The sequence below is a fragment of the Anser cygnoides genome, chromosome 18 (genome assembly GCF_040182565.1).
Source record: "Anser cygnoides isolate HZ-2024a breed goose chromosome 18, Taihu_goose_T2T_genome, whole genome shotgun sequence".
NCBI lineage: Eukaryota > Metazoa > Chordata > Aves > Anseriformes > Anatidae > Anser > Anser cygnoides.
In genome coordinates this window covers 12,138,329-12,163,227 of record NC_089890.1, presented here as the reverse complement: position 1 = coordinate 12,163,227, position 24,899 = coordinate 12,138,329, and the positions used below count along the sequence as shown (strand labels likewise).

The following is a 24,899-nucleotide window of genomic DNA, read 5'->3' as shown; positions in this document are numbered from 1 at the left end:
AATACTATACTGAGAAGAGTTCTTTAAAATGGTATCAAAAATTAGGAAATAATACATTACTAAGTGTAAATTCATGTTAAAATACCTGTGTTTAGTTATAAGCACCTGTTTAAATGATTTACTGATACATTCCATAGAGCTCTCTGATACTGTTCAATTTATATAAACTTCTTTATGAAGGTCACAGACTTAGGCTTTCTACAGCCCCTGGCTGAGTGTAGAACAGCCAACCACTGATCTGATCAGTAAGAGTTACTTCAGGATTCTTTTTTTGCATTTTAACATTGCCTGCAAGATTGCAAAAACTGCTCACTGTAATCTATTGCCCTTATCACTGAGCATTTGCAGGAATCAGAACTGCAGCACCCTGTACAGGAAGGAAGGGATGCTTGTAACATCAGGAATTAGTCACAGCTCCGTCTCCAGGCGCTGCAGGTTATGTAATGCAGTAGCAGGACATCAGCTACACACCCTCCCACACAGAAAGAAACAGTGGGAACCTTTAGGGATTCCCCTTTTGTCCACTGTCCATGTGTAGTCTTACTGTGCTATTTTGCATACGTAGCCCTGGAGTATAAAATGCTTGTGCCTCACAGGACGGGTGCAGAGCAGGAGAGGTTAAAGGGAAGCAACTTCCATAGAGAAGACCATCTCCTTGCACATTTGGAAGAATCTCTCACAAAAACACGGTAAGACAACACTGTGTAATTGTTCAACTGACTGTTGATTTACTACAGCTTGCAAAGGGAAATAATTGTATGGCAAACTATTTTTTCCTTACTAGGAGCAAAGTGTTGGAATCAGTTTTCCTCTCATTTCCAAGCTATCCTGCAGTTCTGAAAACTTTATCCCCCTTCCAGCTGTCTTTAAAGGTTTGTGCATGTAACACTTAACATTATAAATGTTCTTTGAACATTTGTTCCTCATTTGAACATCTGTTGTGAAAGCGTAACAAGCAAGCAAGTTATTGCTCTAATTGCCAATGAATGGAAAATGACTCTTCCTTCTCTTTTATTTTTTCTTTCTTACTCTTTCCCTCTTTTCTCTCTTTCTCCTCTCTTTTTTCTCTCTTGCACGGTTTTCTTTTACTCTTTTGTCCTTTCTTTTCCTCTTTCTCTCTTTTCCTCCCTATTTTCTATTTTCTATATTCTTTTTCTTCCCTTTCCTTTACTTTCTTACTTCCCCTCTTTCCCCCCTTTCTATCTCTCTACTTCTCCTTTCCTTCTCTCTTCATTTATGCATGCTATACAATAATATACAGTATGCTTTGTAATAATAAGCACTCACATTGCATCATTTTTTATTTCAGGGTAGTGGTCTAGATTTGTTCCTACTTTGTAACTGTTAAGAAATGCTTATTACACACTATTTCTTTTACTGGTGTTAACAGACAAGTTTTAGCACATTACAGCTCCTGCACAGATAGTTGCATTCATTTCTTTTCCTGTGTGATTTTACAGCAGACAGCATCCTTGTAGACTAGTATATGACTGTTACGTTATGCATACAAACTTTGAGGCTAATTCTTCTTTACCTAGCAATTTTCTAGTTTGCTCTCTTTCTCCTTGTCACACAAGTTTGCTATATTTGTCCTGGCACAAGAATATCCTTTACAGTCAGAAATTAGCAGAAAATCTATGTTAAAATGAATAACAATAAAATCTAACATTTATATAAGAATTATATACAATCTATATTCAAATATATGCTATGTATATATATTACAAAATACAGAATTTGGGATCTCACAATTCTATTTGGCTCAGGCAACTGAATATATTGCAAATGCTCTGGTTTAATAACAAAGCATTATTTTTTTTCTGATGAGAATCATTATAATGTGAATAAAACAGCAAAATTTTACATCCCTTTTCCTTGCAAAAGTATAATGATGAGAATTAACAAAAAAATTAGTAACACTTAACAAACTATTGAAAAACAAAGAACTTAAAAAATACAAGTTTCAAAGTGTCTTTTTTGGAGAAGTTGAGCCTGCATGTGTTTTTCAGAGATACAGATATTGGCTATTTATGCAACCGGGAGACATTTGAAATACCCTTCCCTGTAGTTTAGAATAAAGTATGGTTGCAGCATTACTAAAATTAACATTTCTCCTTGTCAGTGTATCATTACTCTAAGAGTCAAGTAATTTTCATTTTTAAACACAGGAAGTTAATTAGATCAAATCTGTTAGTCTGCTGAGTTTCTGCATCCTTTTAAAGGGAGTTACCTTCTTAGTCAAAAACTGACCTTGTTTTTTTTTTCCTCCTCTCTGAAGTGTTCCAACATCACTCAAAACAAGAGTTCAGCACTGTGAAGTACAATTGTAAATAAAGTATACAAAATGCTGTGCCCATGGCAGTTTGCATTCAAACCTCATGCTGCTAAGAACCAGTCCTCCAAAGAGAAGGATATCAATAATAACGTGGAGAAAGATATGAAGATCCATGGGTAAGATCTTTGTCCTTTAATGGTTTCATAGTTTCTCTTTTGTTTGAAAAGTAAAGATATTAACTAACATGGGGATCTGGAGAAACTAGTAGTGTGTTTCCACTGCAGTAATTTTAACAAAAGAACAGTTGTCCCTGGGGGTCACTGGGTGGTGTTGACTTAGTAAGGTACATTTCAGCTATTGTGTCTAAGTTATACAATTATTGAGGAAACAAATCTTCATGGTTTATCTTTCATACTTCTAAATTTATTTAGTGTGCTCTAATGGTTACATGTATGCTAGGACTTAAGAGGCATATGCATACAATAAAAATTAGCAAAGTATTTAAGTTGATGTAGTATTTCTGTGATACAATTCATACATGGTACTGTATAAAATAAATTGTACATGCATATTAAATTTCCCAGTTTTCAGTCTTCTGCTTATTTCAGTTCTCTAATGCATATAGTTTATTTCTCTGCCTGTCCCCTACCCTTTACTACCATTGCTTAAAGCAGTTCATGTTCAAATGTGAAGATAAGTGAAACCAACTTATTTTGGAAGTGAAAATGGGTGATCACATACTCTTGTCTAGATAAAACCTATAACATATAACTCTCTGAATTAAGGGGTTTGGAGGTCATGGGCTGGATGTCTCTTGGGTGTTTATGAACACCTTCTGAAATTTGGATACCAGTATCCAAATTCAAAAACGGGAGTGCAGAAAGTCAGAGTTAATATTGAAAACAAGGGAAATTAATATAAAATAATACTATTTGCTTAATGAGCTGGAGACTTGAGCTTTCTGAAATTTTCAGAAATTTTCTCTGAAGCTTTCACCCTCTTTGTTTAATTCCTCTGAGTATTTTCTGGTCAGATCATGATCATACAGATGTCCTCTGCTTAGCTTACAGCAATGTTACTCAATCTTTACCATTCTGGGCCCTCTCCATTGCTTTCCTTCCCACACAGAGATGTGGAAAGGGTGTTTGTTGTTTTACTATTGACTTCTAGTCCACTCCATCCCTCATGCTGCTGAGAATGTTTGGCTTATTGACTCAGTGCCACTTCCAGAGACAACTCTGAGCATCAATTTAGTGATGCTACAGGATAACCTAACAAATAAAAACTAAGTATGTTACCTTATACTGAATTGTCTTTGTCTCTTTTAAAGCTTAGTGAAAGATGATGCCAAATTGCACGATCTAATCAAGAAGCAGAAAGAGAAGCCACCTATCATAACTTCAGCAGAGGTCAGTGGTGGGAGAGAGCTGTGTTTAGCTTCATTGACTGATACTGACAGTTCACACAGGTTGTATTTACTGCTCGAAACTTCTCAAAGGTCTCATACAAGGAGTCACTCTGGTTACAGGAGGTTAGGACTGCTGTGAGGTCTTTGGATGAAAGATCTTTTCTGAATAAAAAGATGCTTTGGTAAGCCTTAAAGGAAAGAGATACCAAGGACCTGGACTGGAGTGCCAAACTCCTTTATTTGCCTTTACACCTAAAACCCAGCCTTTAGTAACAAACATGTCCTTTCTCTAATTTTGTTTGAATCACTGTTTTCCTGAGACTGTGACTGTTATGTTAAGAAGCCTTAATGAAATTAAAAAGATGTTTGCAGTGGCAAATATTGTTTGGTTAGTAGAAAAATACTTAACATTTTGGCTATTTCATATCAAACTGTGGATCGGATCAATAGTTTTGTAATCAAATGAATGTACTCATGTTGGAAAAGATCACATTTCTGCCTAGTTCATTGTAGTTAATTTTTGCATCCAATGGTCAAAAAAATAAAAATCAAGCATTAAGATATTTGATAGGTCCGAAGACAGTGTGTATTTTTATCTTTTCTTTGGCCAGAAACCCCCAGTAAATGGTATCAAAGCTTCAAACCAAATATCAAGATGTCCAAGACATCTCAAAGTAAGAAACTTGGAAAATGGATCCAGCTTTCTTGACACACTACACCTGACAGCAAAGGAGGTAAGATGCAGAAACCTGAACAGTGATTTTTCATACCTTTGAAAAGATCCATAGTGCAACATTGCTTTTAACATTTGATTGTTTTCCAGGTTATCAATTGCCGCACCAAAGCATGCCAAGGGGCACTCATGACCCCAAAGGGCTTGGTGAGGGGCACTAGAGATGGGCCAGTTCCTCTGGAAGAGCTTTTACCTCAGGCAGTAGACTTTGTCAAGCAGTACTACACTTCATTTAAAGAGTAAGCCAACTTTATCCTCATTTTTGGTATAAAAATCCTCTACCTAACTACCTACCTGTGTGTGAGACTAGGCTGCTTGATTTCTTCACAGCTATTGGCAGCTATTCCATTACATAGTATGCATTCCAAAAATGGATATGGATTATTACAAAAGGCGAACAGAACTATTACTGCACATCATATGCTCTGTCTGCCAATCTCAGTTCTGGGGAATACAGGCATGGACACTTTACAGCACATTCCTCAGCCCTATCTCTTCTGAGTGTGTTGCATTATAGCACATCATAACAAGCAGCTTGGTTTGGACTCTTTCAAAATGTTACCTTCTGTTTTCTTAACATTGGATGCTAATGGGATTAGCTCCTACTCATACTAGTCTTAGACATATAGATAACGTGGATAATGCTTTTGGTTTGTGCTGTTCCAAGCATCTTTTCTCTGTGTTCTTTTATTGTATGTTTTGTCTCTGAAGGCTTTGGCCACAGGGTGGAAGAACGCTGTCTTGCTTCTCAACCTTGCTTTGTGCTATCGTCAACATAAGCTTACTGAGCATGCTGAGAGAGATGCTCTAGCTTCAGAATAGGTTTGTGTTTTTGCAAATATGGAGATGGTGCAGAGAGATGTCACAGGAAAAGCTGGAACATCTGGTTTAGGTCCAAGAATTTGCAGTGACAAAGTTTTCAAGTGACAAGCTTTCAAATCACAATTCAGTGTTTGCTCATTTCATTATAAAACAGTATTGAATTTTCAAAGGGACTCAGCCACATATTGGCTTCTTCTTTAGACACTTTGATCTCTTCTACAAGGCTTTCTACCAGACAAATCTTTCTGAAAATCCCCATCTTACACACAGGCTGTGCTCACATGCCAGAGTATTGCATTTGCACATCTCTGTGTTTCTGCCCATGGCTGTTTGATCACATTGATTTACACTATCTTATATGCTTGCCCTTGATCTTTCATCTTGTTGAAAATGTGAAAACTCTCAGACAGTGCAGGCTATTTTCATTCTGTCTGTAGGCCAACAAAACAATTTTTGTCTGTTCTGTGATAAATATTTCCAAATGTTTTGACTTCATTCTCTGTTATCAAACGAAAGAATTTTAGAGTTGGTTTCCCTGACAAAGGAACTGCTCAGCACTTCCTTTTTGGTATCAACTTACTTTGCTCAGAAGACCTATGTCCCTGTGAATAGAACTTTGAGAGTGCAGTCACTGTACTTACACTTTTAGGCTGAAGCTAACCTGTTCTCTAATTTTTATTTGTTTGTGTTTTGACACTTTTTACCAAGCTAATCTAGAAATTTTAAATTTAAACTGAAAATTTGTACAGAAAAACTTTTGATCAATCCATGTACATACTGGGTGGTGAAAGGACAGTGTTATTACTGAATTTCTAGTATGTTACTTTCATTAGGCCAGTAAGCTCTGTCATTTGCACTCAGTAAGGCCAGTTCCTAAATTATGAAGCCAAGAAAAAATATCCTGATTAGACTTCAGTAAGAGTCATATGTACTTAAGTCATACTTTTAGGGTCTTTTTTGGTAAAAATCTCAGAGCCTGGACTATTGCAGTAGATAACAGCTATGCTTTGGGGACAAAAGTGTGATGCAGTAGAGGACATAGGGAGCAGATGGTAACTTTTCACACCTGAAACTGACTTTTTGAGGTAATGGATGCTTTCATAAATGATAGAGTATTTTTTGTCTACTTGATTCATATCCAGACAGTGTAGATTTATAACAAGGACAGATTTCTCAGTGTATATCCAAACTTGCCATATCTCAACCAACGTAGATACCCATCCCCTCCCTGGAAATGGGCTCTACCTATATCCAGGCAGATAAAATCATCAGTGAAAATGGAAGTCTCTTGCAAAAGGATGGCTTGTACTCTAAAGCTTTCTGGCTTCAGCAATGCTTGGGCTCTTCTTCACCCAGAACATAAGGAGAGTCTGCAGTTTAAATTAGTTTTCTAAGTAGTGATATTCTTATTGTTTCTTTTCATGGCTGTTTCCTGTTCAACAGGTCAAAAATAGAAGAACACCTGGCCCGACTGGAAGCAGTGACCAAAGAAATAGAAACAACAGGAACCTACCATCTGACACAGGATGAACTGATCTTTGCTGCCAAACAGGCCTGGAGGAATGCTCCGAGATGTATTGGGAGAATCCAGTGGTCCAATCTACAGGTAACCTATGAGTCTAGAAATTAAGGCCCAAATAGCTGTCTGCTGTAAATCAGAATGTCCTTTACTTTGGTAAAATTTGCCAGTTGCTTCAACTAAGGACTGCTCCCTCCTGTACATATTGTAAAATCAACATTTTTTTGTACTTCTCTACTCCATACTTGAATAAAAGCCTGTGTAGGAATGCTAGTTAGGAACCAATTAAGTCATGGAAACATGTGCATGTCTTGGACCTTGAAGGATTATTATGTGTGAAAATAGTACATATAAGTACATATAAGAAGAGTAAAAATAAACTTTCCCTAGTGGAACTACAAGTAAATTGAGAAATTGTTCATTTTTCATGTTTTACTTAATCTTTTCCTTTTTCGTTTTTTCCTTACAGTGTTTTACTTAATCTTTCCTTTCTGTAGCTGTGTTAGAAAAATAATAAGCTTACATTACTCTTTCAAAATCATTTTTTTCTTCACCTTTATTTGGGAAACATATAGGTATTCGATGCACGTGACTGTAAAACAGCCAAGGAAATGTTTGAGCATATCTGTCGTCATGTTCAGTATGCAACAAACAATGGAAACATAAGGTATGCCTGTATTTAATTTGAATTTTAAATAACGAGTATCACTTCCAGGTCTGAATTCAAAACTCCACAATAGGCCTGAAATGATCTATCTAAATATTTTGACTACTTGTCTCTGCTCTTAAGTCTTCTGGTATTCACACGTTCCTCCCATATGTACCATCAACTATTTTGAAAGTTATAGCTTTTATGGCTGAAATTGCAAAAACTTTCATAATCCTGGGGAAAAAAGATGATTTGAAGATTTGGGGAGGTGGGTGGAAAGAATGGATGACTTTATTTCTACAGATGTTTATTTTAGAAATATAAAATAATTTCAGCTGGCAACAATTTATGTCTTAATAATTAGAATGTGTTTGATGTGCTGCTTTTACGTAACGGGATTTGATCATCTCTCTGGGCAGGTCAGCCATCACTGTCTTCCCACAGAGGACTGATGGGAAACATGATTTCCGTGTTTGGAACAGCCAGCTCATCCGATACGCTGGATATCAAATGCCAGATGGGTCTATCCTGGGAGACCCTGCAAGTGTGGAGTTCACAAAGGTATAGTTCCAAATACAGAATCGTAACTGTTTTCCATCTTGCCTAACCTATCTGTGTTTCATTTATTTTTCTTGCATGTTTATGCAGAGTGGGAGGGAAGATTGGGTGTAAGAAGCAAATGGGGTATCCAGCCCCACAGGTTCTAGGTGCAGGCTGAAGCAATAATTCCTAACTTTCCAATAAAATACTCCCCTCTATCTCAGAACAAGGAGAGCTAAATCTCCCCGTAAGTGAGTTACACAATCTTTACTTGAACGACATGTCTTGGTGCTGTTTGAATGGAAAAGACATCCTTTACCACTGAGAATTTACCTCAGAGAGTTCACATTCTTTTTTCTTCAAATCTGGGGGTAGAGGGACTTCAGAAAATGAAACCCACTTTCTTTACTTACAGTTGTGCATTGAGCTTGGGTGGAAGCCGAAATATGGCCGCTTTGATGTAGTTCCACTCATTCTCCAAGCGAACGGCCAAGATCCAGAAATATTTGAATTCCCTCCAGAAATTATCCTTGAAGTGCCAATGGAGCATCCAAAGTAAGCACACCAGATTTAGATAATTGCATTTTTGCCTCTGCCTCACCTTGGCAAGTTATTAACCTTTGCTTGTGGCAGTCATTTTATGAGTTCTTTGTTAGGATGAAATTATGGTAAATTGTCCTAAAAGATAAAATGCATGTTAGAACAATGAAATCAGATTTAAATTAAGGAAGCCAATAGCATTTCTGTTGGAAATCTTTTTTTTTTTCTAATCTCTATTTCACTCATATCACAAAGTAAAAAAACATAGCTTCTTATGCCAGTGTAATACATATGTGAAACATGGCTGCACTCATAACATAATGCTTTATTGCCTTTCTCTCTTTGTTTCTTTCTTCATCTTTGCATTGGGAGTGGCCTGCAGATAGCAGAACTCTATTATACTGTTCTGCAATCTCTTTAGCAGGCAATTCCCGGTTACCACATTGTAAATGAAAACTTTGCTACAAGCTTTTGCAGATGGGTCATTCTCCCTACAGATAGTACTCTTTCACTTCTTGGACATTCTGCTTGCTGCCTAAAGGAGGAAAAGATACATAAAGTAATAAATCAAAATGCTTGTTTAACAGGTATGAGTGGTTTAAGGAGTTAGATCTGAAGTGGTACGCGCTGCCTGCTGTTGCCAACATGCTCCTTGAGGTGGGAGGCCTGGAATTTACTGCATGTCCTTTCAATGGCTGGTACATGGGGACAGAGATAGGAGTGCGAGACTTCTGTGACGTGCAGCGGTACAATATCCTGAAGGTAATCTTCTGAAGTAGAAGGATTGTGTAGATCTGAGAAGAAGATGGACTCAGTGGGTGAAATGTTTCTGAAAGAAGAGGCGCTATCAGCCTTTACTGGGATGAGTGTTGTATTTACTTCCCACTAACACGTCAGTGCTAATTTGACAGTCTCCTGACTGTTAAGGGCATCTTTAATTGCTGTCAGGATTATGACTGCCAGATTGCATGATTGCTTTTGCAGTGTTCTGCTATATCCGTTCCAAATACCTATCCAGAAAGGTGAAACCACACCTGTAAAAAAATACAGAAATTGCTGTCCTAAAGCAATTTTCTTCCCCATTTTTAACCTGAATAGTGTTGATTCAGGACTTCTGGTCTTTAACTGTACATTTCTCAGAGATGTATTTGCTAGTTCCAGTCTGCTGTTGATAAGGCAGTGGGGTCCTAATTGTTAGCTGCAGGTCTTGGACATCTTGCCACTACAAATTAATGATGATGACTTATAACCAGATGCTGCTACTTTTTAACCATTTAGTCCCAGAGAGCCCTCTCTCCACTTCCCCAAACTGGAATAGCTTCAAGAACCATAACTTCATAATACAAGCTTACCTCTAGTATCAAGTGTGTACTACCATTGCTTTTGCTGGCATAGGATTGACTCGTCCCCCTTCTGTAATATTCTTTTCTGCATATTAATGTGATGAGGTGGAGAAATTATGAGGTCTAAGTCTAGCATAGTAAGTTTGTTTTTCCATTTTCTCTCTCTTTTTCACTTGTAGGAGGTAGGAAGAAGAATGGGACTGGAAACAAACAAACTTTCATCACTATGGAAAGACCGAGCTGTTGTAGAGATAAATGTGGCTGTGCTTTATAGCTTCCAAGTAAGTCGATGAGCCTGGTATCTGGAGAGACATTGAATAATGTGTATCTCTTTTTCCTTTCACTTACAACAGCTTCATACAAATATATTGCCAGTGTACACTCAGTGTACGGGAGGTTATCAATGTAATTCCAATTGAGTCATTCTTCATCTACACCTGGAAAAGCAAAGGAAACCATATTTCCTGTTGTTTCCAGAAAAAAATCTCAGGTGGAGGCAAAAGGGAGAGAAAAAGAAAAGGAAGTAAAGGGCAAGATTGTTCACCCTTATAGCACAGATGTCTAAGTGTCAAAATCTATGTAAAGCCACTGGATTAATTTATTTCATTTGCATTTACAGTTTATTTAAGATATCACAATAATATGAAAGACAGGAAAAATGAATCAAAGGCTTTTCATTCTCCCAGTGCTGGGGAGGTAAAAAGCTGATGTAAAAAAAAATTAAATAAATAAAAGGGACTTAGTAAGAGTCCTTTGTCCAAGGTCCACCTAGATCTTTATGTAATAGTTGCCAATACTAACTATTTCCCAGCATTGTGTAAAGTCCTTGAAATATTAACCAAAGCAAAAAGAGTACTCTATGTCAGGAACAAAATCAGAATGGGTTTTTTAATATATCTGTCTTTTTGCAATTATTCTAGAAACAAAACGTTACTATCATGGATCACCACTCAGCTGCTGAATCCTTCATGAAATATATGCAGAATGAGTACCGTGTGCGAGGAGGCTGCCCAGCTGACTGGGTGTGGATTGTACCTCCTATGTCAGGGAGCATAACTCCTGTGTTCCACCAGGAGATGCTGAACTACGTCCTCACTCCCTTCTTTTACTACCAGGTACGCATTGTCAAAAAAAATAGAAATAAAGATTCTATTAGATAACTTCAGGAGTTCAGATGCTAATATGAAGCATGGAAAAGTCTGAATAAAAAGCCCCTGTTCCTCATACCACTCTTAGTCATGGTATATGCAAATGAAAGTTCACTAGGAAGATTCATAAAATAGCAGGAAATTTCTATTATACTGTGGAAGGTAATATTAGTTTTGTTGAATTCCTAAGCTGCGAGTAAAATGCAATTTACTGCTAGAGACTGATCCAGTATTTGTACAGACAGTGAATTATATAAACAGATTCTGTCAAGTCCGTCTCTTTCAAAGATACAGAAACTATATTTGTTGTTTTGCATTTTACCTGTAAATTAATTTCCTTTCCCTTTTCCCTTTTCCCTTTCCCTTGCCCGTTCCTTTCCTAGGTGGATGCATGGAAAACACACATCTGGCATGATGAGTCCCGGAGGCCAAAGAAAAGAGAAATAAAATTGAGTGTCTTGGCAAAGTAAGTTGTTCATCTTCATGATTTTGTCCAACTATTCTTTTTTTTCCGGATGATTCTGTTACACATTTTTTGGATAATTATTACAGTAGGGACCACCTGAATTGTTTGAATCACAGACTTACATCTCTACATTTAGGTAATACTCATATCTAAGGTTCTTATTTGGGGCTATCTATAGCATATTGCCCCTAAACAAGCTTCCAAGCAAAAGCCATGCTCAATATGAGCCTTATCTAGGAAATTGTTTGGGAAACAATCAGAAGTACTATATAGGTATATCCAAGATGATATGTAATTTTTTTTTCTCAGGGCTGTACTGTTTGCATCTTCACTCATGCAAAAAGCAATGGCAATGAGGTCCAAGGTCACTGTGATCTATGCAACAGAGACTGGGAAATCTGAAACACTAGCCAACAATCTGTGCAGTTTGTTCAGCTGTGCCTTCAACACTAAGGTAAGAAAGTATAGAGCAGTCACACCAAATGGAGGATGAAGTTTGCTTAGTTTTATTAGCTTCTGCAAGATTCTTCATTCTCTAAACCTGTATTTAGAATGTCTGCTAAAAGTAAGTTGGACTAGATTTTGATTTTTTATTCATATGGAATAATGCTTGTAAATTTGGTCACACCTGACAATCACAGAGATATCTAACGCTAGTTCTTATGTCTGCTAGCAATTTCTCATGAGCTTTATACCTTCCAGATTCTGTGCATGGATGAATACAACATCACTGACCTGGAAAAAGAAACGCTTCTTTTAGTGGTTACTAGTACTTTTGGAAATGGAGATTCTCCAAATAATGGAAAGGTAATACTTGCCTCAGAAGCATATATGAGGCTCAACTCAAAGACCACTGAGATCAGCACTGAGGTGCTCATCTATTCTCCCTGGTCACCAGTGATAGGATCTAAGGGAACAGTATGAAGCTGCATCAGGGGAAGTTCAGACTGAATATTGAGAAAAAGTTTTTCTCTGAGAGAGTGGTCGGGCACTGGAACAGGCTCCCCAGGGAAGTGATCATGGCATCAAGCGTCCCAGAGTTCAAGAATCATTTAGGCAACAATCTTAGATGTATGGTTTACTTCTTAGGTAGCCCCTTTTGGAGTCAGGAGTTGGACTCTGTGATCCTTGTGCGTCCTTTCCAACTCAGGATATTTTGTGTTTCAAAGATAACATTTCATTTTTCCCGTGTACATGAGTAAGAAATGGATCAGGGACTCACTTCTGTTTTAAATCAATCAAAGAGTGTTTTTCTAACCTTAAATATTTTATGAATTTTTATACAGACATTGAAGAATTCCTTGCTCACCCTGAAATTGCTGAGAAAGAAAATTAGGTAAAATGTTTTGTTATTTGGTTTGCATACAATTGAGTCCTTTTGCCTTTCATTCAGCATAACATAGTGATCTTATTTGTATCTCATTCTGCAGATATGCCGTGTTTGGTTTGGGATCTACCATGTATCCTGAATTCTGTGCCTTTGCTCATGCCATTGACCGAAAACTGGCCCAGCTAGGGGCTTCACAGCTCACTCCAATAGGTGAAGGAGATGAACTCAATGGGCAAGAAGAAGCCTTTCGCACGTGGGCAGTCAGTGCATTCAAGGTGACTATATAAAAGCTAATTTATGGATTAGTTCATTCAATCATTCATTTCCTTTATTCCAGTCTTCACTAACATCCCAGAAAAATGGGGAATAATGAAGGAAAACAAACATGGATTTATATCTGAATTTTGGACTCCCCTCTCTTCTGCTGCTTGCCTAAGTTGAAGAGGAAACTGGGCCCCTTTTCTATTATTTTTTAATATTCACATAAAGTTCCATAAAGCCTTTGGGATAGGGGGATGTCCAGTATGAGTAGACCTCATAATTTTGCTAAGTAGATCATTTTTTTATCTGTATTGGTGTAGAAGTGGAACCTTGTTGAACTTCTGTAACATTACTGAACTCAACAGACTGAATAAATAACAGCAGTGAGTGAAACTGGAATCTCCCCACTAGGATTAAATAAGAACATAACTAACACTAACTCCGCATTCTGGTGTCATTGTTATTATTGAAATAAAGATAACACCAGCAAACTGACAACAGTAAGAATATTTATTTACCATTAATATATATATTTTATTCTTTTTTTCTAGACTGCCTGTGACATTTTTAACATCCGTGGGAAAAACAGTATTCAGTTGCCTAAGATGTATACCTCAGATGAAATCTGGAATCCTAAGAAATATAGGATACTGCACGAGTCTCAAACCATGGACTTGGCTAAAGGTATTATCTGCAACCTTCCACTTCCTCTGTCAATTTTGCTTCAAATAGGTCTGAATTGTAAAGGCTGTCTGAGATTTATAATGATCCCGCTACAGTGCTAGATGATAGAATTCGTATAATGAAATAGAGTGGTCAGAGAGAAAAAGACATTGATTTACACTGAATAAATCATTATGTCTTCCAGCGTAAACACATTAGAACACCAGAGCTAGCATACATTTTGACAATCCCAGAAGAACAAGAGCTGAGATGAACTACTTTAGTCAGGGAAGGCATACATAGAAGACACATGATTGACTAGAAGTATCTTGCATTCTAGGACAAGCACTGTTCAGTTCTTTTCTGTGTAGTTTTTGAAGACATATTAAACAAACCTAATCACAATTTTTTTCTTGAGTCATATCTTCTTTTCTCAACAGCACTTACTGACATTCATGGAAAGGATATAATTCCCATGAAGCTGAAATTCAGACAGAATCTTCAGAGTTTAAAATCTAGGTATGATACCTTATTCTTTTTGATATTTCAATACATTCTACTAGAATCTTAAACAACTGAAATACCTGGAAATAAGCATCTCCTCCCTGTAGTTATTAAGAAATGTATTTGAATTTTTACCATCCTTAATAGAAGTAAATCATTATCACCAGAGCACAACAATACCTAGGGACTTAGCCTCTATTTAGTTAGTAGCTGACTTCCCAGTGGAGTATCTGGGAGTGCAGGGAACAAAATAACTTGGTGAAAATAGCCCTTTGATGCCTACTACATGCGGAAGGTCAGATGTGTGGTCCTTCTCCCTTGCTTGGTATGCTACATGCCGGGCAAATACTTACTTTGTTTAGGAAAAACTTGACCATTAGCAAAGGGTAAAAAAAAAAAGAAAAGTTATAGTGCAAGAAGCTGCTGCTTTCAGTTGTACTACAAAGCAAACTGAAACAAGACAATATAATAGTGCCAACATCTGTCTTAAAAATAACATCCATGAGTGGCTCTTCAACATCCTTCAGTAAGTCTCTTTTATCCCTGTTCTAAATAAAGTCGTCTTATAGGATGTACTCTGAGATGGTTTAAGATGTGAGCTATTCAGTTTTCAGTAAGCTACGCTTCCTTCCATTGGCTGATTACAAGCACACTTACTCTATACTGGACAGATCAGGCAGCACTTCAGCATCTTATTTGTTCTGGTAGAATTACTTCACATCTCTAGACTGTTATTTAAGTCTCCATGAATTACTTAGCTGGTCTGATAATTTGATAATGAACACAAGTAAGCCCTTGGCAATTGTCAGTTCTGATTTATTCTTTTTCTGTGTAATTCAAGGGAAATCCTGTCAACGTAACCAAGATCTATCTGATCTCTTTTTTCTATATCTAGTCGTGTTACCATTCTAGTTAAGCTTTCCTGTGAGACTAATCAGGAAGTGCGCTACCTGCCCGGAGAACATATTGGGATTTTCCCAGGCAACCAGCCAGAATTAGTCCATGGCCTCATTGCACATGTTAAGGATGCCCCTCCAGCTGATCAGACTATCAGACTTCAAACCTGCACTGAAGGTATGCTGGTTCCCTTCAGATAAAGTAACAGAAAATATTTGACATTTTTTTCTAAAACTTCTTAGAATTTTTATAGGCTGAATTTGATTCTATTATCCTCTTCTTAAGTTTCAGTAGGTTTTTGTTGATGGTTTTAGGTATACTTCTTATTCTAGATTCTGCTTTTACATTGTCATGCAGTCCATGGTAACCTTGTCAATGTTGGCAGAGTTATCTTAGGCTGACACTGTTTGTAATTCAGTTCCTAAATTGGCTATCAACTGCAATTAAATTAGTCAACAGAGTTTGCTTATTGTTGTTACATATCAGTGTTCTAAAATAGGTTTATATCTCATGACCATTTTTTCCATCTTAATAGCCACAATCTGTGAAATCATGGGATTCTGACACATATATAGATGATTTCCATTTTTCTTTTGTTTAAATGTGGTGTTTTGTTATCATACAGTTTTATACATTAGATTCTCCAATTACAAAAAGCTTGAAACCTCACATTAACCTATTTTCAGTAAGGTCCTGTGGTCAAGACCTGTGTGCAACCTAATCTGAAGTCATATTTTAAAGGATACTGCTTGCAAAGCTCTACAGCTGTCAAATGCCTTGGGAATTGCCAAGTGATCTTTTATTTCCCTTATTTCCAGGTGGCTACTGGACAAGTGACAAAAAGATTCCAGCCTGCACACTCTCCCAAGCTTTGACATATTTGCTTGATATCACTACTCCACCCTCCCAACAACTGCTAAGAAAGATTTCCCAGCTGGTAACAGCAGAAGGAGACAAACAGAGACTGGAAGTTCTATGTCATGTAAGTTAGGGCTGGAGTTACGCTAAAAGTACTGTATGCTGGGCCATCCAGTGCCCTTTTACTATATAGTGGAAACTAGAAACTTTTGTAGTGGTGGTGCTTGATTGTCATCCCTCTGTTACATGTTCTGTGTGATTGTAAAACCAACCACAGTGAGAGAAACGATGGTCTTGTGGCTCAACTCAGGCGTGGGAATTGAGAGAGATTTCCTGTGTGGTTGTGGGTGGGTCATTTTGTCTGCCTGTTTCGCTTGGCAGCCTCGTGATGGTTTCTGATGATACACCATTAAAAAAATATTTCAGTTAAAAAAAATCAGTTTACAGGTGGAGAGGTTGTAAGGGAGCTGTTAGATATTTTTGTCACAGAATTTGGTACCATGAAAGTAAGAGGGATGTCACTTTAAGTAACCAAAGACTCATAGGTGTGGTAGGTGCTTGCTTCTCCTAGTGGGTTCAACAAGAACTCAGTAGGTATCAGGACCTGAGCCTACACAACTTGGTGTATATCCCATAGCAGAGGACTGAGAAACAGATTCTGCTTGAGTTTATACATCCTCTCTCTGAGAGCTTATATGTTAGAAAAATTATAGTGGGTATTTCTGTTTACAAAAATTAAACAACTTTTTAGGAAACCCCAGTCTAGGCAAAGTTTTGAGAATTCTCTGTTGATTTGCTGTTTACTGCTTATTTAATTGAATGTAAAGCAGGAATCTTACTTTTAAAGTTACATTTCAAACATCTTTGCTCTCCTGAACTCAAAATGACCTGGTAACATTGTAATGGTGGCCTTTGGCTTTTAGAACACAGAAGAATACAATAAATGGAAGTTTTACAACAGCCCAAACATCCTGGAGGTCCTGGAGGAGTTTCCTTCTGCTGAAGTCTCAACAGCTTTCTTGTTGACTCAGCTGCCATATCTGAAACCCAGGTACTATTCCGTCAGTTCTTCCTGTGACATGACACCCAGAGAGATTCATCTGACAGTTGCAGTAGTCAATTACAGGACAAGAGGTAACAAATTCTTGTTTAAATTTCTCTCTTAATTTAAGTGATATTTAGTCTGTATTGTGGTTCAGGAAAAACTGTATGCTATATGGCATGAAGCATATCTGTAACAGAACGTTTATATTGTGATACATGCAGAAAACTACATAGCAGTACAGATGTTCATACCGTATCAGGATATGTTAAAGTACTGTACCATCAGTGTATCCTTGTTTTATACATGATTACTAGATAATTTTAAGTATAAATCATTTTAAGTATAAACTGCTTTTTGAAAAACAGCTTTTGAATACTTACTTACAGATTTTCCTTTCCTCTGATTAGATGGACAAGGGCCTTTGCATCATGGAGTTTGCAGCACATGGCTGAATAAAATAAGTCTCAATGAAGTAGTGCCATGTTTTGTGCGCAGGTGAGTGTATGCCAGAAGAAAACAAACAAACAAACAAACAAACACCAATTCTTATTTAAGCTTCTTAAGTATTTTCTTTTCAATGTTTGCATATGATTTTCAAGTAACTGCTGATTACACGTTGGAATATCTGAGTTTGTGAGGAGAGAGAACCTCTGTCTTCCAGAGATGAGGCCCTTTACCATGTCTTATGTTGAGTAAAATCATAAATCATTAGAAAATTCTGAAAATGTGACACAATTCCAACTAGACAGGTTGGAGACAAGGGAGGGGACAAAGGAAGGAGGTGATCATGTACTTTTTTCTACCACATATTTCAACTATACCTTGTGGCTTTGGGTAAGGGCTTAAGACATCTGGTGTTTCCACAAAATCATTGATAGTTACTCTCCTACATCACTGCGTACTTATCAGTGTTAATATTTATCGTATACCTGAAAAAATAGTCTGATTCTTCACTGTTTCAAGATAAATTTATCCTCATATATTTAAGCATAATAAGAGAAGATTCAGAACACCAGAGATGATCACTAGGTATCATTCTGTCAGCTTTGTAGGAATAGTTTTATTCTGAGTTTTACTTTACTTATTTAACGTATTTTTGCATGTTAGTGGCAATGGATTCCAGCTCCCAAAGGAGCCAACCAAGCCCTGCATTCTGATCGGCCCAGGAACAGGAATTGCTCCATTCAGAAGTTTCTGGCTGCAACGTCTCTATGACTTGGAAAAGAAAGGTACTTACAGGGATTGCCACATGGGGGAGGTCAGAACGCATGCAGCCACAAGGGACATCTCTAGTCCTCCAAATAAAATCTCTGCACATCAGCCAAGTAAACCACGTAGAGATTTGTCATCCCAAGACCGATTAAACACTGCACTGGAACAGCTAATAATTCTATCCCACTTGAGACCATTCTGGTGGTCTTGAGCTTTTCGGTCACTCAGAGGGAACAGCCTATGTGTGTCCTGGTAAATACTGTATATTCAGCGACTGCCCTGCTCTCACAAAGGGGCTACAATGCAGAGAAGAAAGCTTAGGCCTGTCTGTATTAGCCTCTTTGGGGAACGTGCTTCAATAGGTATTTCCACATAGTTCTTCAAAGATTCACGTAGATTCAATCCTACTGCAGACCCTAAAATCATAATCTGTCAGGCTCACACACACACACACACACGCACACCTTCTCAGATGTTTAGTGAGAAAGGCTAATTAGAAATAACAGTTGCATTGCCTCACTAGTTGCTGTGACAACAGGGCCCTCTGTGGGGATGGTAATAGGAAATAATAGGCCTTACTAGGAAAGACAAAAAACCTTTCCAATGTTGGTTTCAGGGATCAAAGGTGGTGACATGACATTATTGTTTGGCTGCCGGCAGCCAGACATGGATCATATCTACAGAGAAGAAACAGAAGAAATGAAGAGGAAAGGAGTTCTGAAAGAAGTTTTTACAGCTTACTCCAGGCAACCTGGCCAAGCTAAAGTAAGGCTAGTTCCTTTGTTCTTTAAGGGTTGGCTTCTTTGGGAATGGTCCCTCAAGTTAAGATTTGGGCTTGATTTAGCAATTTTCTTTTTTAAAACAAAAAACAACAACAACAAAATAAACTGTTAGCATTTTGCTTCAGTGTATTGTGATCAGGTGACAAAGGCCCCATTCCTTCAAAACAATCTCACTATTTGCTTCTGTAGGAGCAAGATGTATTTTTAAAACCCTCACTGCCATATCAATAGGTGTAATAGACATACAATTAAACCTTTGAGTGCAAACAGTCTTTGAAACTAGATGTTGGAAAATTTTTGGAAACCTTAAATTTTGCAGGTTATGATTAGCCCATGAGTTAGAAACGAGTTGATTCCAGTCATTTGTCACCATTTCAATGACACAGTGACCCTGGAAATTACTTTTGTTTGTAAGTAATCTTGATTGGAGAAGAGAACAGTCCTCCTACCCTGGCAAGTTAGGAATCTTTGGCAGTGACAATTAGTTCTAAGTAAAAGAGTCTTAATCTGCTCTAGTTTAATCAAGAGACAAGTCCAGCCTTCAAATCTGGGGCTTGTAAAGACAGCACAAAGACATTTTTCTTCTCCTTTGCTGTGGTACAGTACCTGGAATAGTTAGGGCATTTTGAACCTTACTCTACTGTGTAGGCCCAAATTGAATTTAGAAAAGCCAATAGCCAAAGTAGCATCAAAAAGACCTTGTCTGATGATCCTTTTTTCTTTTTCTAAGGTCTATGTTCAAGACATTCTCCAAAACAAGTTGGAAGCCAAAGTGTGCAATCTCTTGCATGAAGAGGGTGGACATCTGTATGTCTGTGGAGATATACGCATGGCCAGGGATGTTGCTCAGACTTTGAAGGGGATACTTGTAAAAAAACTGAACCTCACGGAGCAGCAGGCAGAAGAGTATTTCTTCGAGCTAAAGGTATGCTGTGATGTACAAGGGATTCTTTCCATTCAGACGGTGCTCTAGTGTGGGTTACAGAAGACTTCAAAGTTACTCTCAAGATCTTACAGGCTGCAATGAGCTTCTTTTCAAGAACATGCTAAAGAAAATAGCTTAAGTGATCAGCTTAGTCTAACCACCATTATTTAAAATGCATAGCTTCTCCTTGGTTAGGTTGTATGAATGATATGTCATATTCCTCTCTCTTATGCCTACCATTTTGTCCAGTGTCTTTCTTTGGACCCTGGACATGAGCTTTGCAATGTATCTGGAACACCAAAAGTTTGAGACTTTATTGTATCAAAGGAGGAATGGGAGTTTAAGAAATTGATGGGGCACTTGCTGAAAGCAGAGTGCCTGAGTATGCTGGCTTTTTAGGACCATTTTGTTAGCAGAACTTGTCCTGAAGCATGTGTGTCTGAGATTTGGATAGATTCCTTTTATTGACAGCAAAAGTCCACCATCACAGAGTTGGTCATAATGCAAAAAAAATTTTAGTTACTCAACTGTTACATAAAGAGATGCTGGCAGGATTTAATTCACCTCTTGGTGTTTTGTTTTTGTTTTTATTTTTGCAGAGCCAAAAACGTTACCATGAAGATATATTTGGGGCTGTGTTCCCACATGAAGTCAAAAGAGATGTAAGAGCTTTGCAACCCATCAGTCCAAGCATGAATCAACAGACATTTTAAACCATATTTGCACATTTGATGTTATTTTCAAAGATCAAGGGGTCAAATTCTCTTCCTTATTCATGTTAAAAAAACACACATCTGATTGTAGGATTTGACTTCTAAATCTTAGCCTTAAGTAAGAAAAATATGAAATATAACTTTTTTTGCTATTTATTCTGGGACTTCTTTTAATTATCTGAATAGTGAAGATGCAAATTATTTTTTTAATTCTGTCTAGGCTAGTACACATCTACTGTCTTTTGTAAATACAAAAAAATGTAAAACCTGCTCGTGAGGAAAATTTAGTTTTTTACTATGAACTAGAAGTAATGTTTTTTGTTTGTTTGTTTGTTTGTTTGTTTTTTAATGGACTATTTATCTGTGTGGATTTATTTATATTGTTTTACTGTTTTATGTTCACTTTAAAGCAAGAAAATGAACGGTTGTGTCACTTGGAAATATCTAGTGACACCTCTTGTTGAATCTGAAGCAGTACTTGCAAATGTGGTAATAATATAATGGCTTATAAGTGGAAATATCTTCTGCATACACTTCAGATGTATACACATGAAGAGGCAGTTTTGATTTCTGCTTTATGTGATTCAGATGTATCAACCTGAATTGTCATTGTTACAGGGTCTGTGGCAGTGAGACTCAGAAAATTCAAAAGCACTTTGTACATTTGAATTCTATGCTCTGACTTACTTGATTTGTTTGCAATAAAAGATACCTTTATGTTGAGACAAACAAGTTGGTGTAGTTTAAATGTACTTTGTGCTATTGCCTTCAGCCTGAAAAAGTGGAGGCAGGTAAGTTCTCGGGTTCCATTAGAGTGGGTTTGAGCTCCAGCCAGCACTCCCTCCATACGCAAAGAGCCCGTCTCCGTGAATTATACAGTCCACCGAAGACTAGTTACATATTTTTGTTACTGCCTGGAAAGAGTGAATCTGTCCCTAGTGAGATTGGCTTGTGAACTAAAGAATATAAAATAACAATTAGAGCAATGTATTTTGCCGTAGTTATATTTTGACTTTGTCTCTTTCTATGCCTTGCAGTTATGTCACAACTTATAGTTCTTTCTCTAAAATTACCAGGGTTTTATGATGATATTAAAAAGCTAAAGGTGAGATTTTCCTGTCATCCTTTGTCTCCAGGAGCTAGAATCTGATGGAGCTGACACTCAGAAGTCAACAATGTCACGTACATGCAGTGTTTCACGTGTACTTCAGGACAGCCTTAAACATAAGATGAAAAATACAGCATAATTGAAAGAATGTAGACAGTGATGGCAGAGAACAGGAAGTATCAGACAGCAGATACAGAGAGTAAAGGACAGAGGTTCATAGCAAGTATGGGGTCCTGATGGGCACCTAGTGTGCACTGTAAGTGTTATTTCATATTTCGTTTAACAAATGTTCTCTGATACTAGTTTTGGGCTGGGATGGAAGTAGAACAAGGCAATTTCACTTTCCATTAAGAAAGTTCTCAATAAGTACAGGGCTCACTGAGTGCTGGAGTTCAAACACCACAAAGGCAGGGAACAGAAGTAAGTTCTGCATTTTAAAAGTCTGATGTGTTCCTTGCTGTTTTGGGAGGTACATTACAGCACAACCCATTTTTCACGCACATAACAAACTAGGTAAATTTTCTTGCCAGGATCCTTTCTTTACATCTCACGTTATTCTTCTACGTAATCACTTACTTTTAAGTATTACCATAATACTTTACAAATGCTTGTGCATATTTCACTTTCATTTGGAAAAGTGGAAATTCACATAAACCTCTGACAGGTCAGAGCAAGAGAACCAAGTGTTTGTGTATTGGTTTTGAAATTGCATGACTTTCCATTGATACATTCTAAGTTGATGAAGCAAGTTTTACTTGGGGATTTTTTCATCTTAATTCCACCATTGCAGAAATTTCCCCCAACAGACAGGTTCTAAGGCAGTTAAGGGAAAGGATTAAAAATAAAAAGAGAGATCTGTTTTAACTCTGTGAATTTATTTAAACTGGCCCCAATTGTAAGTTAACTTCAATTGCAGCACTGATTTGAAGCTGTGTATAATCGCCTTTTTTTTTTTTTTAAATAAATGGGGAATAAAGGAGGAAGATAAAGTGCAGATGTTAAGGTCAGTGCATAATTATTCTATTCCAACACAAGAACTGAAACTTCATTTAAGAAACCAGATACAATATATATATTTTAAAATCCCAAAGATGATCAAAAAGCCTGCTCTGCAGTTATTAAAGTGTTCATCACAGCCCCAGGTCAGTAACAGATTGAAGCATGTGCATTAGTTTAAGCACTTGAGTAATTCTGCTAGAAGCAGAGGAATTGTTCAAGGCTATAAGTTAGGGAGATGATTATGCATCGCACTGATTTCAGACCAAACTTGAAATTACAGATCAACACTTTCTGAAGCAATTAGTGGACTGTTTCATTAATGCCCAACTTAGGCGGCCTTAATGGTAATCAGTATTCAAAAAAAGCTGAATGCCATGGCACTGAAATGCAGACCTTTTTCTTCCCCCAGTTCTCTAGCCACTTTTGATTGTTGGCAGAGTTCCCCGGCCTCTCAAATACACAGAGTAAGTTGGTCCAGCTAAACTGAAAGTGGACACAGAGAGTTACCAGTCCTCATGCCAGTTTGGTATGTCACTGGGCTTGCAGTATAGATACACCGTTTGCTTCCCTATACCCCATAAAACTGTAGGGCTCTGCCATACGAATGCATTTCCTAATGCAAAAGCAGTGGTACATGGATGGGATCCATTAGTACATTATCGTATAGCTGAGCGCTAACGGAAGTCCAAGCCTAGCATCAGGGTAAATGCTGGGATAACTTCAGTACCTCCAGTTTAAGTGGCTGCCCAGCCTCACAGTGGTTTTGCCGTGCTGTTTGGCATGCTGCAGGGGCGTGAGGCTCAGAGGAGACAGCCAGGTGTGACTGATGAGCTACTGCCAAGCAGGCTAACGAGGAACAGCTGAGCCCCATGGGGCAGAGCAGTGGAAGAAGATGGCTGGCACAGTATTGAGGTGCAGGCTGTGCTGACAAACTCCAGTGCAAGGAAGGAGTGGCTTCAGGTAGGTAAAATGTGGTTTTTGTTTTGTTTTCAATTGTTGTGTTGTTTTATAACTGTGTAGAGGTGTTCCCTTCTCTGAATGCGTGCTCAGAAGTGCATAGAAGGCTCCTCTGCTCCAGTAACCCTGCTGGGCAGCCAGGGCTGGGTGCAGGCTGAGGGCTGAGCTGCTGCCTTTTTTGTGTAGGAGCAGGCTGAGCTCTGAGTGTGAAAGTGGTGTGTCCGCCTCTCCTAGGTCCTGCTCCAGTCGCTTCATCTGTAGCTTGATCTATTTATGCTCTGTGGGCAGTTATTTGGTGCCCTTTCTGAATAAGCCACCATGGCCTTGTTTGCGCCGAGATGTTTTATCCGCGCTGTGAGGTGTGTTGAATAGCCGGGATCGTGCAGCAGCACTGGTGAAATGGTCCCCTCTGGTGCTGAGGTTTAAAATGCATTGGAAGGTTCCACTGCAGCAGTCTGGAGCCACAAATGGTCTCTGTGCTCGAATTTGTCTTCATTGAGATGAGAGTGTGGGTTACGTCAGGAAAAAAAGAAGGGGAGGAAGCTTTTGTCATCCTTCAGAGAAAACAGATTATTGGATTTTTACTGCTTGCATATGAAAGATCTAGCTAAGATGGATGAAATGTGAAATTGTGCTCCTAAAATGTGCTGGCATTCTGCCGGCAGGACAGGGCAACGCTGCCGTTATTTTTGGCATAAAGCTGTTTGGCAGCAGCGCAACGGTCCAGGGATTAATTAACGCATGGCCGTGCCCAGCCCCTCGCAGAGCAGAGCAGAGCGTTCCGGGTGTCCCTGGCAGAGCTGCTTCCCCCAGCCTGCAGGGCAAGGCCGGGGCCGGGGCAGCTCCAGCGAGCCAGGGCTGAGGCCGGGAGCTCCGGCAGCACAGGAGGGAGCTGGGGGAGGCCCGAGGAAAGGTCGGGGTGCGGCCGCCGCACGTGGACAGCAGGCAGTTCCCGCTGCCGTGACAGTGTGCAGATAGCAAGGGAGACTTTTCCCAGCACTTATTTCTTCCTGGTTAATGGGAGCGTAACCCTAACGGTGCAAAGGGTGCTTCTGCCGCTTCGTGCCCCACATGCGGCGGGGCTGTCCCCTACCTACATGGTGGTGTTGGGTCAATTCCTCCAGAAACCGAAACTGAGGAGGGCACAGTCTGTGCGATGCTTTGCAAGCTCTCCTCTCTCTCAGTTCACAAGATACTTTTAG

The 24,899-nt window shown here is 38.5% G+C and overlaps 1 protein-coding gene across 1 annotated transcript; it reads left to right on the top strand.

Annotated features, from left to right (window-relative positions):
• The first annotated feature begins 548 nt into the window (after nucleotides 1–548).
• NOS2 (nitric oxide synthase 2) lies at nucleotides 549–21,692 on the top strand. Its single transcript, XM_013193495.3, has 27 exons — nucleotides 549–689; nucleotides 2,279–2,451; nucleotides 3,606–3,684; nucleotides 4,295–4,417; nucleotides 4,507–4,655; nucleotides 6,682–6,844; nucleotides 7,333–7,424; nucleotides 7,826–7,967; nucleotides 8,362–8,501; nucleotides 9,074–9,248; nucleotides 10,009–10,110; nucleotides 10,750–10,944; nucleotides 11,361–11,443; nucleotides 11,753–11,897; nucleotides 12,146–12,250; nucleotides 12,730–12,779; nucleotides 12,874–13,048; nucleotides 13,586–13,718; nucleotides 14,138–14,216; nucleotides 15,097–15,275; nucleotides 15,917–16,080; nucleotides 16,880–17,090; nucleotides 17,409–17,496; nucleotides 18,109–18,230; nucleotides 18,830–18,978; nucleotides 19,726–19,920; nucleotides 20,520–21,692. The coding sequence occupies exons 2-27, from the start codon at nucleotides 2,345–2,347 to the stop codon at nucleotides 20,631–20,633; spliced, it is 3,459 nt and encodes a 1,152-aa protein (XP_013048949.1). The 5' UTR covers nucleotides 549–689; nucleotides 2,279–2,344; the 3' UTR covers nucleotides 20,634–21,692.
• Nucleotides 21,693–24,899: the final 3,207 nt, after the last annotated feature.

What these genes read in the sequence shown, in the direction of transcription:
- NOS2 (XM_013193495.3), top strand. Translation starts at nt 2,345, where the DNA reads ATGCTGTGCCCATGGCAGTTTGCATTCAAACCTCATGCTGCTAAGAAC. An exon ending in ATTCTCCAAATAATGGAAAG is followed by an intron (nt 12,251 to 12,729) that starts GTAATACTTGCC and finishes ATTTTTATACAG; the next exon opens with ACATTGAAGAATTCCTTGCT. An exon ending in CTATGACTTGGAAAAGAAAG is followed by an intron (nt 18,231 to 18,829) that starts GTACTTACAGGG and finishes TGTTGGTTTCAG; the next exon opens with GGATCAAAGGTGGTGACATG.